The sequence below is a fragment of the Coregonus lavaretus genome (genome assembly GCF_964263955.1).
Source record: "Coregonus lavaretus genome assembly, chromosome: 11".
NCBI classification, from domain to species: Eukaryota; Metazoa; Chordata; class Actinopteri; order Salmoniformes; family Salmonidae; genus Coregonus; species Coregonus lavaretus.
The window spans coordinates 28097650-28115880 of NC_139998.1; the positions used below are offsets into that span (position 1 = coordinate 28097650).

Genomic DNA, 18231 nt, shown 5'->3' on the forward strand with positions numbered 1-18231 from the left:
CCCTCCCACATCTTTTTGAGTAACAACAACACCATGTGATTGAAAATATTTATTGAATCAAATGTCCTGTTCAGTTGAATAAAAGGCATGGGAAGTCACATACATTTTTATGACTAAATGCACTCTAAACAGGATGATGGGAAAGTTAACACTAGTGTTAACACTAGTGTTTCAAATCGGAACACTTAGGAGATATACAGTTGAAGTCGGAAGTTTACATACACTTAGGTTGGAGTCATTAAAACTCGTTTTTCAACCACTCCACAAATTTCTTGATAACAAACTATAGTTTTGGCAAGTCGGTTAGGACTTCTACTTTGTGCATGACACAAGTAATTTGTCCAACAATTGTTTACAGACAGATTAATTCACTTATAATTCACTGTATTACAATTCCAGTGGGTCAGAAGTTTACATTCACTAAGTTGACTGTGCCTTTAAACAGCTTGGAAAATTCCAGAAAATGATGTGATGGCTTTAGAAGCTTCTGATAGGCTAATTTACATAATTTGAGTCAATTGGAGGTGTACCTGTGCATGTATTTCAAGGCCTACCTTCAAACTCAGTGCCACTTTGCTTAACATCATGGGAAAATCAAAAGAAATCAGCCTCCACAAGTCTGGTTGATCCTTGGGAGCAATTTCAAAACGCCTGAAGGTACCACGTTCATCTGTACAAACAATAGTATGCAAGTATAAACACCATGGGACCACGCAGCCGTCATACCGCTCAGGAAGGAGACGCGTTCTGTCTCCTAGAGATTAACGTACTTTGGTGCGAAAAGTGCAAATCAATCCCAGAACAACATCAAAGGACCTTGTGAAGATGCTGGAGGAAACAGGTACAAAAGTATCTATATCCACAGTAAAACGAGTCCTATATCGACATAACCTGAAAGGCCGCTCAGCAAGGAAGAAGCCACTGCTCCAAAACCGCCATATAAAAGCCAGACTACGGTTTGCAACTGCACATGGGTACTTTTTGGAGAAATGTCCTCTGGTCTGATGAAACAAAAATAGAACTGTTTGGACATAATGACCATCGTTATGTTTGAAGGAAAAAGGGGAAGGCTTGCAAGCCGAAGAACACCATCCCAACCATGAAGCACGGGGGTGGCAGCATCATGCTGTGGGGGTGCTTTGCTGCAGGAGGGACTGGTGCACTTCACAAAATAGATGGCATCATGAGGAAGGAACATTAGGTGGATATATTGAAGCAACATCTCAAGACATCAGTCAGGAAGTTAAAGCTTGGTCGCAAATGGATCTTCCAAATGGACAATGATCCCAAGCATACTTCGAAAGTTGTGGCAAAATGGCTTAAGGACAACAAAGTCAAGGTATTGGAGTGGCCATCACAAAGCCCTGACCTCAATCCTATAGAACATTTGTGGGGAGAACTGAAAAAGCGTGTGCGAACAAGGAGGCCTACAAACCTGACTCAGTTACACCAGCTCTGTCAGGAGGAATGGGCCAAAATTCAACCAACTTATTGTGGGAAGCTTGTGGAAGGCTCCCCGAAACGTTTGACCCAAGTTAAACAATTTAAAGGCAACGTTACCATATACTAATTGAGTGTATGTAAACTTCTGACCCACTGGGAATGTGATGAAATAAATAAAAGCTGAAATAAATCATTCTCTCTACTATTATTCTGACATTTTACATTCTTAAAATAAAGTGGTGATCCTAACTGACCTAAGACAGGTTATTTTTACTAGGATTAAATGTCAGGAATTGTGAAAAACTGAGTTTAAATGTATTTGGCTAAGGTGTATGTAAACTTCCGACTTCAACTGTAGGTGTTCTCCTGGTTGTAAACAGACTGGAAAAAGCTGACTATCATGTTTAATCTTACATTCTCAACACCTGTGTTTAAGATGAGAACACTTATTGGCATATCTAAATGCCTAATGTTTAAGTTTTTAACACTTAAGGTTATAAACGTGTCACATGCTTCATGGTTTTACAGTGTAACCATCTCTTCACACACACACACACGCACACACACACACACACACACACACAGACACACACACACACCAAGACCCCCCAGTACAGCCCAAGGTGATCCTTTTGAGAAGGTTTTGTTGCCCAGTGTAACAAACACAAAGCTCTTAAAATGAGCTGTGGTTGCATTCATCCAAAGATAACATCAGATAAATAACATAAACCTAACAACACTGTGACCTGTCAGAGCTGTGATCCTGACATCTGGTCTAGAAGAAAGACCAGAACAGAAAAGAGGCCAGGCCTGTCTCTGCGAATCCCCCAGCCAGGAGAGAGGGTACTTGTGGGTCCTTTCAGGGACACAGTCTGGTACAGGGGACATGCTATGTTACTACACATCTCTCTAGCTTTCATCTGCAAGCATACCTGTCCTCAGTAATGCTGTGTACTGTATGTATGTATTTATGTGTGTGTGTGCGGCAAAGAATGCAGCACGCACATCACAATATACTTAGATATTAGGAAAAGCATTCTGCTTAAAGAAAGAAGAAGGCATATGCACTATTGTTCTCCAATAGCACCTTACAGACAAAATGTGCATCCATAAATATCACATTACGTAAGGTTGGTATGAGAGTTTGCAGGCCTTTAAAGTGTGGGTCACTTTGTGGTTGAAAAATGTCCCATTGGAACCAGGTCATTCACAGTGAGAACCCTTTTACTATGACTAGAACCATGATCTATCATCAGTTAGGGAGTCCAGTAGTGATACAGTCACATTATCATTACGAGAAAATTAATGGAAATTAAAGTTGTCATAATGAATCCCAAGCCTTGAAGAATAACACAGAAAATGTCTGCCATAGGCAGACTCACTGTCACTGATGGTTGCATAATAACCTATTGCTCTTTCAGATAATCTGATCAATATGAGGAACATTGCATTTTGAAAAATGTGTTATCAGTGTGCTGGAGAGCACAAGAACATGTCATATTTGTTTTGTCTATTAGCTAGACCGCCATGGTAATTTCATGTCTGTCAGTGCCGTATGATATTAAACCAAACAATGCTAGATGGCATAGATAAGTGCTTATAATGGCATACAGTGACCTTCATCATTAAGTGGCAGGTAGTCTAGCGGTTAAGAGCATTGGGCCAGTAACGAAAAGGTTGCTGGTTGGAATCCCTGAGCTGACTGTGTGAAGAACCTGTTGATGTGCCCTTGAGCAAGGCACTTAAACCCAGTTGCTCTGGATAAGAGTGTCTACTAAAATGTAAAAATCATTATTGAATTATTACTTGTGGGAACAGGGGAGCCTCAAACAGTAAGCAGTTATTTTATGCCAAGTTGGATGTCCATAAAATACTCTCCTATTGAAGGAACAGCTACTCAACAGACCATAACAATACTACACTTTTATTGTGAATATATCATATTTGCACAAGAATCAACACCATATTATAAACATTATTTTCTGTTTCTTTTTTATACACTAAATGTCATTATTGTACAAATGTATAAAAAATTGAATCAAGCTAATGAAGTTCCACAAATTAGTAAGTCATGTATTAAAGCACAATCTGAGATACCCCAGGGACATGCCCATACCAGGGCTACGTCATGCCGTTGGCGTTATACACACATCAACATGCTACTCCAATAAACAGGCATGATCCTGAACGCTCCAAACCAGGTGGTCACTAGATGGTCATGGCAGAAGGGACAGTATTGGCAACAATCATACAGTAAGTACTTTGTTTTGGGTTAGGGTTACAGTGCTGCATTTTTGTAATGTGTAACTGAGAATTTAACTTGAACTAATGATTAGGGATGAGAGTGAGTAAATGTGTCTGTTGTTCAGGTCTGTGGTAACAGTGCTTGAAACTTGGTCCTGTCCATCATGGCGAAACAGTGACTCCTGGTTTGAGGAGCATCCAACGTCGAACAGACTCTTTCCGTCACATTGCATTGTTTGGACACTGAGCTTTCGGCGTCTCGTTTACAGCTTTTAGAGAGAAACACAAAGAAGAAACAAGCAGAAGAGGAACAAGAAGAAGATGATAAAGAAACAGTCTTTAGATATGCTGATATCATTCTCCACTTCTCTGCTCACCAGGATGTGTGATGTAACTAACTACTGAAGCCTTTTGGAAAGCTTTTCTGTCTTTCACGTTCCTGAAATCCTGAGAACAAATTTCAGGAGCATATTATTCAAGCCTAGCTGCCAGTCTGAAGCTGAAACACATACTGCCACCCAGGCTGGGTAGATACCAGCTACGTAACATAAGAAACGTATCTCTGAGCTACGGTATCTGCTCTACTACTACACATAGCATACTGTACGGCATGCAACTGAGACACCTTTGGACATAATTCCAATGACTCCCCGTCAAAGAATAACTTTGGATAAATTAATGGTATTTTGGAGCTATATACAGTGGGGAAACAAAGTATTTAGTCAGCCACCAATTGTGCAAGTTCTCCCACTTAAAAAGATGAGAGAGGCCTGAAATTATCATCATAGGTACACGTCAACTATGACAGACAAAATGAAATTTTTTTTCTCCAGAAAATCACATTGTAGGATTTTTAATGAATTTATTTGCAAATTTTAGTGGAAAATAAGTATTTGGTCAATAACAAAAGTTTCTCAATACTTTGTTATGTACCCTTTGTTGACAATGACACAGGTCAAACATTTTCTGTAAGTCTTCACAAGGTTTTCACACACTGTTGCTGGTATTTTGGCCCATTCCTCCATGCAGATCTCCTCTAGAGCAGTGATGTTTTGGGGCTGTCGCTGGGCAGCACAGACTTTCAACTCCATCCAAATATTTTCTATGGGGTTGAGATCTGGAGACTGGATAGGCCACTCCAGGACCTTGAAATGCTTCTTACGAAGCCACTCCTTCGTTGCCCGGGCGGTGTGTTTGGGATCATTGTCATGCTGAAAGACCCAGCCACGTTTCATCTTCAATGCCCTTGCTGATGGAAGGAGGTTTTCACTCAAAATCTCACGATACATGGCCCCATTCATTCTTTCCTTTACACGGATCAGTCGTCCTGGTCCCTTTGCAGAAAAACAGCCCCAAAGCATGATGTTTCCACCCCCATGCTTCACAGTAGGTATGGTGTTCTTTGGATGCAACTCAGCATTCTTTGTCCTCCAAACACGACGAGTTGAGTTTTAACCAAAAAATTCTATTTTGGTTTCATCTGACCATATGACATTCTCCCAATCCTCTTCTGGATCATCCAAATGCACTCTAGCAAACTTCAGACGGACCTGGACATGTACTGGCTTAAGCAGGGGGACACGTCTGGCACTGCAGGATTTGAGTCCCTGGCGGCGTAGTGTGTTACTGATGGTAGGCTTTGTTACTTTGGTCCCAGCTCTCTGCAGGTCATTCACTAGGTCCCCCCGTGTGGTTCTGGGATTTTTGCTCACTGTTCTTGTGATCATTTTGACCCCACGGGGTGAGATCTTGCGTGGAGCCCCAGATCGAGGGAGATTATCAGTGGTCTTGTATGTCTTCCATTTCCTGATAATTGCTCCCACAGTTGATTTCTTCAAACCAAGCTGCTTGCCTATTGCAGATTCAGTCTTCCCAGCCTGGTGCAGGTCTACAATTTTGTTTCTGGTGTCCTTTGACAGCTCTTTGGTCTTGGCTATAGTGGAGTTTGGAGTGTGACTGTTTGAGGTTGTGGACAGGTGTCTTTTATACTGATAACAAGTTCAAACAGGTGCCATTAATACAGGTTACGAGTGGAGGACAGAGGAGCCTCTTAAAGAAGAAGTTACAGGTCTGTGAGAGCCAGAAATCTTGCTTGTTTGTAGGTGACCAAATACTTATTTTCCACCATAATTCGCAAAAATAAATTCATTAAAAATCCTACAATGTGATTTTCTGGAGAAAAAAATTCTCAGTTTGTCTGTCATAGTTGACGTGTACCTATGATGAAAATTACAGGCCTCTCTCATCTTTTTAAGTGGGAGAACTTGCACAATTGGTGGCTGACTAAATACTTTTTCCCCCACTGTAGGCACTGGGAATCTGATGCATTAAATGAAGCTATACTGTATCAGTGTCTATGCTGTATCTATACAGACCTGGGTCATATGCATACTGTACTTTCAAAGACTTGAGTTGCACTAGATTTAGATTGCCTGGTGTGCAATGGAACAAATGGCATAGTCCCAAAAGTGCAAAGCCTGCCTACCCTGTATGTGAAGCAAAACAAAGCACACCAAAAGTATTAGAAAGTAATTTGCCTAGGTCACTGATTGGTACCCTAGGAATGGTAACGTGACCATAAAGATATTAAAGTATGATTTGACCCTGCATGTTTTCAGAGAAAGATCTATCATGGGTCAACTATCCCCGTTCCTCTATGGAATGGTGTCTTAGTGTTCTACAGCTCTCTATTGAGTGAACACTACTCTAGTCTACTGCATCTATTCACATATTGCTGTTTGACCTACACAAATAAATAAATAAAAACTGTTGGATTATCAGTAACTTTGCTTTCCATTTCAGTTACAGGTTTTGTTGTCTTTATAATAATATTTTCTATATATACTGTACAGTATAATAAATATCATAAACAACATAAACTATGCCTATACAAATAATTTGTGTCAGTGAATCATAATATCATGTTGGCAACCAAAACATATAAATCCATTTATGAAAAATAATTAAAGGGTTTGGTTAGCTCCCTAGAATAGAATGGCTCAGTAAACATGGTGGAGAAGAGATGAGATAGAGGAAAGAGCACCCCTTTGGCTTTGGAGAACGATTGGAGAACAGGAGAGTGACTCCTCTTCCATACTGGCAGTGAGTTAACATATCAGTGATGACATTCAGGGGATGGAGCGTCAGAAAACAGTCCAATGTAAAACACTTGGGTGAGATGTGTGTGTGTGTGTGTGTGTGTGTATGTGTGTGTAGGGGTCATGAGTGTCGGGGGCCAGTGAGGAGCCACAGCAGCAGTAGTTGGAGTCCCAACATGGGCCAGAGGCAGGGGCTTATAGATGTCCCGCCCCCACAGTCAGACTCATCCTCCTATTGGTCACAACAAACGTTAATCAGACAGGCAGCCAATCAGACAATTCAAACTCAGATTATGGTGGCAAATAATAGATAACACACATATCTGCGTTCAGAAGGGTGCAACATTATAGAACGTTCAGTGTGTGTGTGTGTGTGTGTGTGTGTGTGTGTGTGTGTGTGTGTGTGTGTGTGTGTGTGTGTGTCTGTGTGTGTGTGTGTGTGTGTGTGTTCGGCCTCCTGCTGTTTGATGCCAGTGTTAAGGATATCCTTGTGTGTCCTTGGCCTTTGTGTGTGTGAGTGTACTGCACACTGTCAAAGGCAGGAAACCCATCTGGCACCTCCTCTATTTACTCTAGAGGGAATATAGACTGCAGAGCAACTTCCATAGTTCAGCTGTGGGGAGAGGGCTTTGTCCTACTTTCACTCACCATAGACGATCTACATCTGCTGTACAATACCTGTACCTTCCATTCCCAGGCCACCCTAAAGATTGCAACCGGCCTGTGTGTGTGACCGGTCTATAACGGGTAGTACAAAGACGGTGTGTCAGAATAGACATGGGAATTACTGTGGGGTATGTTAAATATTTACATGAGTGATGTCAGTATTGTTCAGAGTTGGAGATGATGTCACATTCACAGCAGCAGCCTTCTCACCATCAGTCACATTCTATTCACATCCCTTTTACTCTACAGTACACTATTCACCTGGTATAGAATTACATGATATACTGTAGTGGTACCTTATTTTTCTTTTGCTTTGGGATTATCCAAGTGTGTTTAATTATTTGAAGGAAGTAGCTACAGTACTAGAAGCCAGGTAATCATTATTACCACATACAGTCCCTTGCAAAAGTATTCATCCCCCTTGTCGTTTTTCCTATTTTGTTGCATTACAACCTGTAATTTAAATTGATTTTTATTTGGATTTCATGTAATGGACATACACAAAATAGTCAAAATTGGTGAAGTGAAATGAAAAAAATAACTTGTTTCAAAAAAATAAATAACTGAAAAGTGGTGCGTGCATATGTATTCACCACCTTTGCTATGAAGCCCCTAAATAAGATCAGGTGCAACCAATTACCTTCAGAAGTTACATAATTAGTTAAATAAAGTCCACCTGTGTGCAATCTAAGTGTCACATGATCTGTCACATGATCTCAGTATATATATATACACCTGTTCTGAAAGGCCCCAGAGTCTGCAACACCACTAAGCAAGGGGCACCACCAAGCAAGCGGCACCATAAAGACCAAGGAGCTCTCCAAACAGGTCAGGGACAAAGTTGTGGAGAAGTACAGATCAGGGTTGGGTTATAAAAAAATATCAGAAACTTTGAACATCCCACGGAGCACCATTAAATCCATTATAAAAAAATTGAAAGAATATGGCACCACAACAAACCTGCCAAGAGAGGGCCACCCACCAAAACTCACGGACCAGGCAAGGAGGGCATTAATCAGAGAGGCAACAAAGAGACCAAAGATAACCCTGAAGGAGCTGCAAAGCTCCACAGCGGAGATTGGAGTATCTGTCCATACGACTACTTTAAGCCGTACACTTCACAGAGCTGGGATTTATGGAAGAGTGGCCAGAAAAAAGCCATTGCTTAAAGATGAGACTAAATTTGAGCTTATTGGCCATCAAGGAAAACGCTATGTCTGGCGAAAACCCAACACCTCTCATCACCCCGAGAATACCATCCTATTTTTCATTGGCAGGGACTGGGAAACTGGTCAGAATTGAAGGAATGATGGATGGCGCTAAATACAGGGAAATTCTTGAGGGAAATCTGTTTCAGTCTTGCAGAGATTTGAGACTGGGACGGAGGTTCACTTTCCAGCAGGACAATGACCCTAAGCATACTGCTAAAGCAACACTCGAGTGGTTTAAGGGGAAACATTTAAATGTCTTGGAAGGGCCTAGTCAAAGCCCAGACCTCAATCCAATTGAGAATCTGTGGTATGACTTAAAGATTGCTGTACACCAGTGGAACCCATCCAACTTGAAGGAGCTGGAGCAGTTTTGCCTTGAAGAATGGGCAAAAATCCCAGTGGCTAGATGTGCCAAGCTTATAGAGACATGCCCCAAGAGACTTTCAGCTGTAATTGCTGCAAAAGGTGGCTCTACAAAGTATTGACTTTGTAGAGCCATAATAATTATGCACGCTCAATAATTATGCGCGCTCAAGTTCTTTTTTTTTTTGGTCTTATTTCTTGTTTGTTTCACCCAAAAAATTATTTTGCATCTTCAAAGTGGTAGGCATGTTGTGTAAATCAAATGATATAAACCCCCCCAAAATCAATTTTAATTCCAGGTTGTAAGGCAACAAGATAGGAAAAATGCCAAGGGGGGTGAATATTTTAGTAGTGGTTGTGTTTAAGGCCTATCAGCAGATTTCAGGTCAGTTAGTAGCTGCTGTATGTAACACCTGACTATCAACAGTGGTGGAGAGACACAGGTCTCAGTTCAGATTTTATTGACGGACACTGTCCCTGGGCCCAGCATCAACACCTGCATTAACATGAGGAGGGGGACGGGACTCAGACCAGAGACGTCACTGATTGGACACAGGGGCTCGTCCTACCATGACAGACATGAGCAGCAGCCAATGGAGATGCAAAATGAAGGATGAACTATGGAAATAGAAGGACAGAGACAAGGAGAAAGAAAGCATGTAAAAGAAAGATGAAAATGAGGGTGTCATGCTAAAACACGAAATGACAGTTAGTAACAGTTAATGAAAGTCAGTATAAATGGTATACATTTCAGGATAATATAACTTCATAAAATATATCAGACATATGAGAGAATGAACATGAGAAGACCTGTCATGCAAGCAACCTGTTCGTTAGTTTTCACACAGAAAATATCCCTGAGACCAAAGTATGAATTTTAAAAAAGATACAAACCAATTAATGCAATCAGGCAATGAAGAACATCCAAACCAAGAGATGGGAAGAGAGAGAAGGAGCAAGAGAGAGAGAGAGAGAGAGATAAATAGAGAGATGGAGAAAAATAAAATACGTGTGCGCACGTGTTTGACTTACGTCTACGTTGTTGTCGAAACACACGTCAGGTCCTTTCCTGTACCTGGGGTTCTGAGCCAGCTCACAGCGATCTGGACCTTGGGCTGCACACACACACTAAGGAAATACTAACACACAAACAAATCTGCAACACACACCTCCAAGATACACACACGCACACTCTGATCTTAAATACCGACACATCTTGGTCAAACATACATCTCTAAATCACATCTTTAACACACTGCCTTACAAACTCAGATGTATCTCCCACAGGTTGACGTTTATTGGGATGAGTCTTGTTCTGGAAGCAGAACTGAGCGATGTCCACTAGATGGGCCAGCTGCAAAGTTAAGATAGTCTCTATTGTAAAAATTAATGGGGGAAAAAATATTTTAAGGTTAGGCATTAGGGTTAGCAGTGTGGTTAAGGTTAGGGTTAAGGTTAGTGTTAGGTTTAAAATCAGATTTTATGACTTTGTGGTAGTGCCAGCTATTGACCACTCTGCAGAGCTGCCTCCAGAACAAGATTCATGATGAAAAACGCTAACCTGTGTATCACCCTGTCTTTGGAAGTGTATTACCCTTTAACAACTCCATAATAAATATCACCCCCATGATTGAACATGACACCATGATTGAACAACCTCTCAGTTGTGTGCAATAGAGTGTGTATGTTTTATGTGTGTGTGTGAGTGTGTGTGTTTGTCCTCATTAGCAGCATATTGAGCTGTAATAAACTACAGGCCTCTTGTTTGACCCCTCTCTGACCTCTGATGATGACACTTTTACTGTTACATCATCAGGAATCTAAAGCCCCAGACACATATGTCTCGTAGACACGCACACATTCAAACTTACACTTTACACTGATTGAAAGTGATCCCAACGTGGGTTCCAGATGTTCCATTCAGATACACAGCTCCATATTAATTTATACTATGAGAATAAAAGTTTTCAATCTAGCAGTAATACTGACTAAATGAATGCAATACGATTTGTGTGTGTGTGTGTTTGTGTGTGTATGTGTGCGCAAGGATACAGGGTTGCTCCGCCTGTCGTAGTGGTCTGGGGTCACAGGACAGACAGGTAGCCTTGGCATCAGTGATCAGAAACACCAGGTTGGTGTTGGGCAGCTTCTCAGCTCGATACATCCTGAAACATACACACGCAAACACACAAGGTGTTAGTAAGCTACTCAGCAATATACTGTACATACTGAAAGGATGAGAGGAGAGGAATGCTAACCATCTAAATACTTCACACATGAGAGAACACTTTCCCAGTAGCGGTGCATGGGTAAAATAAATGGGGAAGCCAAACCAGGATATTTTATTTTACAACATACAGTATGTTGTGATAATTGTGTTGTTTGCTCTATTAGAAATGCATTTCTAAGGCACCGTGATATCCGATATAAGGCCGATAAGCCATAGACTACATCGTTTCACAGAGACAAGTGTCACAGAGTGGCGGAATAAATTCAACCACATACAGTGCCTTCAGAAAGTATTCATACCCCTTGACTTATTCCACATTTTGATGTGTTACAGCCTGAATTCAAAATGGATTAAATTGATAATTTTTTAGCTACAATCAAAATGGAAACAACACAGGACATCTATCTTAGTTAAAGTGGTTCCAGTCTGCCATGAAGCATTCATCCGTGTATACGGGTAAGAGTCTAGTAACATTTTCAGATATTATTCATTTCTAATTTTGTCAGAAAGTTGTTTTTATTACAAGTTAAAGTGTCCTGTTAGCTAGCTAGCGAATGTTACCTTGCTGGCTCGCTATAACGTTACGTGTATGATCTGTGTAGTAATATTATTTGTATCTCAGAGATGTATTTGCATTTCTAGTTATAGCCTAATGTTAGCTAGCTAGCTAGCATTGAACCTAGTTGGTTAGCTTTATCTACCTGCAGATTCATACTACAGCATTTCATGCATGGTGGCTAGCTATGACAATCTGTTTGTGTTGTATGGGTTGGGATTATGGTTCATTGTTTAGCTAGCTAGCTAGCTACATGTCAAAACAAAGACTCCACTTTGTAATAATAATAATAATATGCCAACAGGGAAACACAGGGGCCTCCCATTCTCCTTGATTTTCAGCTGCTACAAAATCGTTTTGAACTAGAAACTCTGGATCCCCATCCCTATCTATAGCTAGCTACTGCAGGACAATGACACAGACCAGAAGCTCACAATTACGTTTTGCTTTGGTGTGATTTGATTGGTGGGGAGTCAAATCCAAACTGGCCTTCCTTGACATATTTTATTTTTTTGCTGTGCGAGGACCATTCACAGTTGAGCTCACTCAGCTCAGATCAATGCGGATTGGTTATTATTTTATTTAAAAAATTATCAAGGGAGGCCAAATGCTATCTGGCATCACTTGCAATTGAATTCAATGCTACCGGCGGCAACATGCCAACATGTCATACTATTTTTTTGACCAGATAGCATCAGATACATGGGCTACACATACTGAGACACAGGGGCACTGTTACCCTCGCTCTGATGATTTCTCAGTTGAGAAAGCCACTTGCCAATTGAAGGAAAACTATGAAACAGAGAGACGAAAGATACATTTTTTAAAATATTTGTATTTTATTTGGGGAAGCCTGGCTTCCCTTGGCATCCAGGAATACACACCACTGCACTTCCATTCATTGGAATACCCTATTATTCCTTCAATGGAATTCACTTTTATTCCAGCAGAGAGCCGGAGAGACAGCTCTACCAGATTCCAACCCGAACACACAGGGAAACACACTCCCAACAGACTAACAAAGCTTTCACACAACATGTTCTTCAACTGTCTCAGATGAGAGTAAACTATAAAAGCTGTCCGTTCCTGCCGCCCGCATCATCACACACATGCGCTACCGTGGTGATATATATGTGGTTCAGACATACACACAGCCAATAATAAATCACACACATACTACAGGGCAGTGGAGAAACCCTCTCCGTCTGTGGAATGGCTCTTTCTTTATGGCACTCATTCAAGTTTAAGTGTCTTTAGTTGTTAACATTGAAGAGAACAAAGTCAGGCGAATGGGGCTCATATACCCACTGCATTTCTACCAACATTCAACCCCCACACCATGTGTGAGTTGCAACACATAAACAGGGGTAAATGATTGGGAGAGAGCTCTCAGTCCCTCTGTGTCAAGCTCCTGACAGATCATTGTAATATGTGTCTGTTCAGAGCCCAGCCGGCAGCAGCTGCCTGGAAAGAGCAGGAAAACACAGAGGAGGGCAGGAAACTGACCCCATTCCGGATCTACCTCACCAGAGGATGACATACCGGGATTGGCTTGTAGGCTCGGCCCTAATTTATGTGCTCTTTGATACCTGGAGTTGCAAGGCAAATGGTCCAGGAACAAAGGACAATGCCCAAGGACTAGTCAGCCCTTCCCTCTCTGAGGTGCCAAAATGTAAATCTCTCTGTTACAGTATTCAGAGCACTGAATATTGAATGGGATATAATAATAGAATAGTATCCATGTATGGTATCTATCTGAAACTGGTTCACTGAGGATAACTTTTATGCTATATATATGTACAGTACCAGTCAAAAGTTTGGACACACCTACTCATTCAAGGGTTTTTCTTTATTTTTACTATATTCTACATTGTAGAATCAAGTAAAGACATCAAAACAAATCAAAATATATTTTATATTTAGATTCTTGAAAGTAACCACCCTTTGCTTTGATAAAAGCTTTGCACACTCTTGGCATTCTCTCAACCAGCTTCACCTGGAATGCTTTTCCAACAGTCTTGAAGGAGTTCCTACATTTGCTGAGCACTTGTTGGCTGCTTTTCCTTCACTCTGTGGTCCAACTCATCCCAAATCATCTCAATTGGGTTGAGGTCAGGTGATTGTGGAGGCCAGGTAATCTGATGCAGCACTCCATCACTCTCCTTCTTGGTCAAATAGCCCTTACACAGCCTGGAGGTGTGTTGGGTCACTGTCCTGTTGAAAAACAAATGATAGTCCCACTAAGCGCAAACCAGATGGGATGGCGTATCGCTGCAGAATGCCTTGAATTCTAAATAAATCACTGACAGTGTCAACAGCAAAGCACCCCCACACCTCCTCCTCTATGCTTCACGGTGGGAACCATACATGCAGAGATCATCCGTTCATCTACTCTGCGTCTCACAAAGACACGGCGGTTTGAACCAAACATCTCAAATTTGGATTTATCAGACCAAAGGACAGATTTCCACCGGTCTAATGTCCACTGCTCGTGTTTCTTGGCCCAAGCAAGTCTTTTCTTCTTATTGGTGTCCTTTAGTAGTGGTTTCTTTGCAGCAATTCGACCATGAAGGCCTAATTCATGCAGTCTCCTCTGAACAGTTGATGTTGAGATGTGTCTGTTACTTGAACACTGTGAAGTATTTATTTGGGCTGCAATTGCTGAGGCTGATAACTCTAATGAACTTATCCTCTGCAGAAGAGGTAACTCTGGGTATTCCTGTGGCGGTCCTCATGAGAGCCAGTTTCATCATAGCGCTTGATGGTTTTTGTGACTGCACTTGAAGAAACTTTCAAAGTTCTTGAAATTTTCCGGATTGACTGACCTTCATGTCTTAAAGTAATGATGGACTGTCATTTCTCTTTGCTTATTTGAGCTGTTCTTGCCATATTATGGACTTGGTCTTTTACCAAATAGGGCTATCTTCTGTGTACCACCCCTACCTTGTCACAACACAACTGATTGGCTCAAACGCATTAAGAAGGAAAGAAATTCCACAAATTAACTTTTAACAAGGCACACGTGTTAATTGAAATGCATTCCAGGTGACTACCTCGTGAAGCTGGTTGAGAGAATGCCAAGAGTGTGCAAAGCTGTCATCAAGGCAAAGGGTGGCTACTTTGAAGAATCTCAAATGTAAAATATATTTTGTTTTGTTTTACACTTTTTTGGTTACTACATTTTTCCGTATGTGTTATTTCATAGTTTTGATGTCTTCACTATTATTCTACAATGTAGAAAATCGTAAAAAAGAAAGTAAAACCCTGTAATGAGTAGGTGTTTCCAAACTTTTAACTGGTACTGTATGTATGATCTCTGTGGTTCCTTGTATTTGTATAGGGTGAACTCTGAATTACTACATGCAAAATGGTTGTATGGTCCTCTCAGGAATTCTGTCTTATTTACATTGGTCTCATCCCCCACACAAGCCTTTAAATGCTGTGACACCCTGTGGAGATTGGGCCTGGGAGTGTTTAGGTTACTGTAAACTTGGTATCATTTAATTGGTCAATGGTGGTTGGTTTTGGGTAGAAAGGTTACAGCTTCAGATGTTATAAATGAAATTAAATGCCTTTGTATGACCAGTTCTCATTTCCTAGGCTTCTAGGCCTCTGGCCTAGTAATCATCTCTTTGTTCATGCTTTGTCCTGTTTTTTATTTTATATTTAACCTTTATTTAACCAGGTAAGCCAGTTGATATACTTTGTCCTGTAAGTTAACCTTAGGATCTACATGCTTAGAATAATGCCTTGTTATGCTTGTTAATGCTTTGTAACTTAAGCTTTATGCTATTCATTGTACAATGTTCATTAAATATCTGCCTTTGATATAGACAATTCTCAGACCAACTCTTGCTAGTCAACGTCAACTAATTGCCTAATGCTTGCTTGTATATTTTAATTATCTTTATGGAGTCAGATAAACATTTTAATAGGCTAATTGCTTAGTCTCATTACAAGTCCCCTGTAGCTCAGTTGGTAGAGCATGGCGCTTGCAATGCCAGGGTTGTGGGTTTGTTTCCCACGGGGGGCCAGTATGAAAAATGTATGCACTCACTAACTGTAAGTCGCTCTGGATAAGAGCGTCTGCTAAATGACAAAAAATTAATTAAAAAATCCCATGTGAGGTATTTATTTAAGTGATAATGCCAGAGGAGCTGGTGTTTGGAAGATTTAATGGCATGGGTGTTGTTAGGCAAACCATGCCAATATATCCTACAAACACCGGCTTCGAGGGCATTATCACTTTTATGCAACGTGTTACCAACACATTCAAATAATGATTTACATATTTTCATTAAAAATGTTATTTTTATGAATTTATTCATACTATACCATCCACAAGATATAGTCCCGACACCAATCTAGGGTTACTACCCAAGCCGGCTGGTCGTTCGTTCTATCAGTTCCGTTGCCAGAGATGCGACCCAGTCGTTAAGTATTTTTGTTCTGTATCTAAGTGTCTTTACTTGTTAATATTGAAGAGAAAAAAGTCAGGCGCATGGGGCTCATATACAATGGGGGAAAAAAGTATTTAGTCAGCTACCAATTGTGCAAGTTCTCCCACTTAAAAAGATGAGAGAGGCCTGTAATTTTCATGATAGGTACACGTCAACTATGACAGACAAAATGAGACAAAAAAATACAGAAAATCACATTGTAGGATTTTTAATGAATTTATTTGCAAATTATGGTGGAAAATAAGTATTTGGTCAATAACAAAAGTTTCTCAATACTTTGTTATATACCCTTTGTTGGCAATGACACAGGTCAAACGTTTTCTGTAAGTCTTCACAAGGTTTTCACACACTGTTGCTGGTATTTTGGCCCATTCCTCCATGCAGATCTCCTCTAGAGCAGTGATGTTTGGGGCTGTCGCTGGGCAACACGGACTTTCAACTCCCTCCAAAGATTTTCTATGGGGTTGAGATCTGGAGACTGGCTAGGCCATTCCAGGACCTGGAAATGCTTCTTACGAAGCCACTCCTTCGTTGCCCGGGCGGTGTGTTTGGGATCATTGTCATGCTGCAAGACCCAGCCACGTTTCATCTTCAATGCCCTTGGTGATGGAAGGAGGTTTTCACTCAAAATCTCACGATACATGGCCCCATTCATTCTTTCCTTTACACGGATCAGTCGTCCTGGTCCGTTTGCAGAAAAACAGCCCCAATGCATGATGTTTCCACCCCCATGCTTCACAGTAGGTATGGTGTTCTTTGGATGCAACTCAGCATTCTTTGTCCTCCAAACACGACGAGTTGAGTTTTTACCAAAAAGTTCTATTTTGGTTTCATCTGACCATATGACATTCTCCCAATCCTCTTCTGGATCATCCAAATGTACTCTAGCAAACTTCAGACGGGCCTGGACATGTACTGGCTTAAGCAGGGGGACACGTCTGGCACTGCAGGATTTGAGTCCCTGGCGGCGTAGTGTGTTACTGATGGTAGGCTTTGTTACTTTGGTCCCAGCTCTCTGCAGGTCATTCACTAGGTCCCCCCGTGTGGTTCTGGGATTTTTGCTCACCGTTCTTGTGATCATTTTGACCCCACGGGGTGAGATCTTGCGTGGAGCCCCAGATCGAGGGAGATTATCAGTGGTCTTGTATGTCTTCCATTTCCTAATAATTGCTCCCACAGTTGATTTATTCAAACCAAGCTGCTTACCTATTGCAGATTCAGTCTTCCCAGCCTGGTGCAGGTCTACAATTTAGTTTCTGGTGTCCTTTGACAGCTCTTTGGTCTTGGCCATAGTGGAGTTTGGAGTGTGACTGTTTGAGGTTGTGGACAGGTGTCTTTTATACTGATAACAAGTTCAAACAGGTGCCATTAATACAGGTTACGAGTGGAGGACAGAGGAGCCTCTTAAAGAAGAAGTTACAGGTCTGTGAGAGCCAGAAATCTTGCTTGTTTGTAGGTGACCAAATACTTATTTTCCACCATAATTTGCAAATAAATTCATAAAAAATCCTACAATGTGATTTTCTGGATTTTTTTTCTCAATTTGTCTGTCATAGTTGACGTGTACCTATGATGAAAATTACAGGCCTCTCTCATATTTTTAAGTGGGAGAACTTGCACAATTGGTGGCTGACTAAATAATTTTTTTCCCCACTGTACCCACTGCATTTCTACCAACAGTCATTCGTTCTAAATGTTCTATTGACAAACTGGCTGGCAACGTTCTCATTCCTTGCTTGCTTGCTAGCCAACTACGGCTAACTTACAGACACGTCAAACAGTCCAGCCAGAATAACAACAAATAGCTTCATTTGCATAATATGTTTTCTAGTGACATTTATTTGGATACATCCATAACATTGAGCTAATGATGCGCGATTTCACCAGGCAAAAAAAAATTGCTCTCTTATCAGGACACTGTTGTTCAGAGCTAGCCAACAAAACAGCTAGCACAAACACT

The 18231-nt window shown here is 41.0% G+C and overlaps 1 protein-coding gene across 1 annotated transcript in view; it reads right to left on the reverse strand.

Moving 5' to 3' along the window:
* Positions 1–3403: 3403 nt before the first annotated feature.
* The window catches only part of LOC311137793 (voltage-dependent calcium channel subunit alpha-2/delta-1-like), a 126798-nt gene continuing 111970 nt past the window's right edge, over positions 3404–18231 (reverse strand). The window contains 4 exon segments of the mRNA XM_084172380.1: positions 3404–3956; positions 9595–9643; positions 10058–10140; positions 11078–11190. Of these exon segments, the coding sequence (XP_084028506.1) occupies positions 3910–3956; positions 9595–9643; positions 10058–10140; positions 11078–11190 (292 nt within the window). The 3' untranslated portion in view covers positions 3404–3909.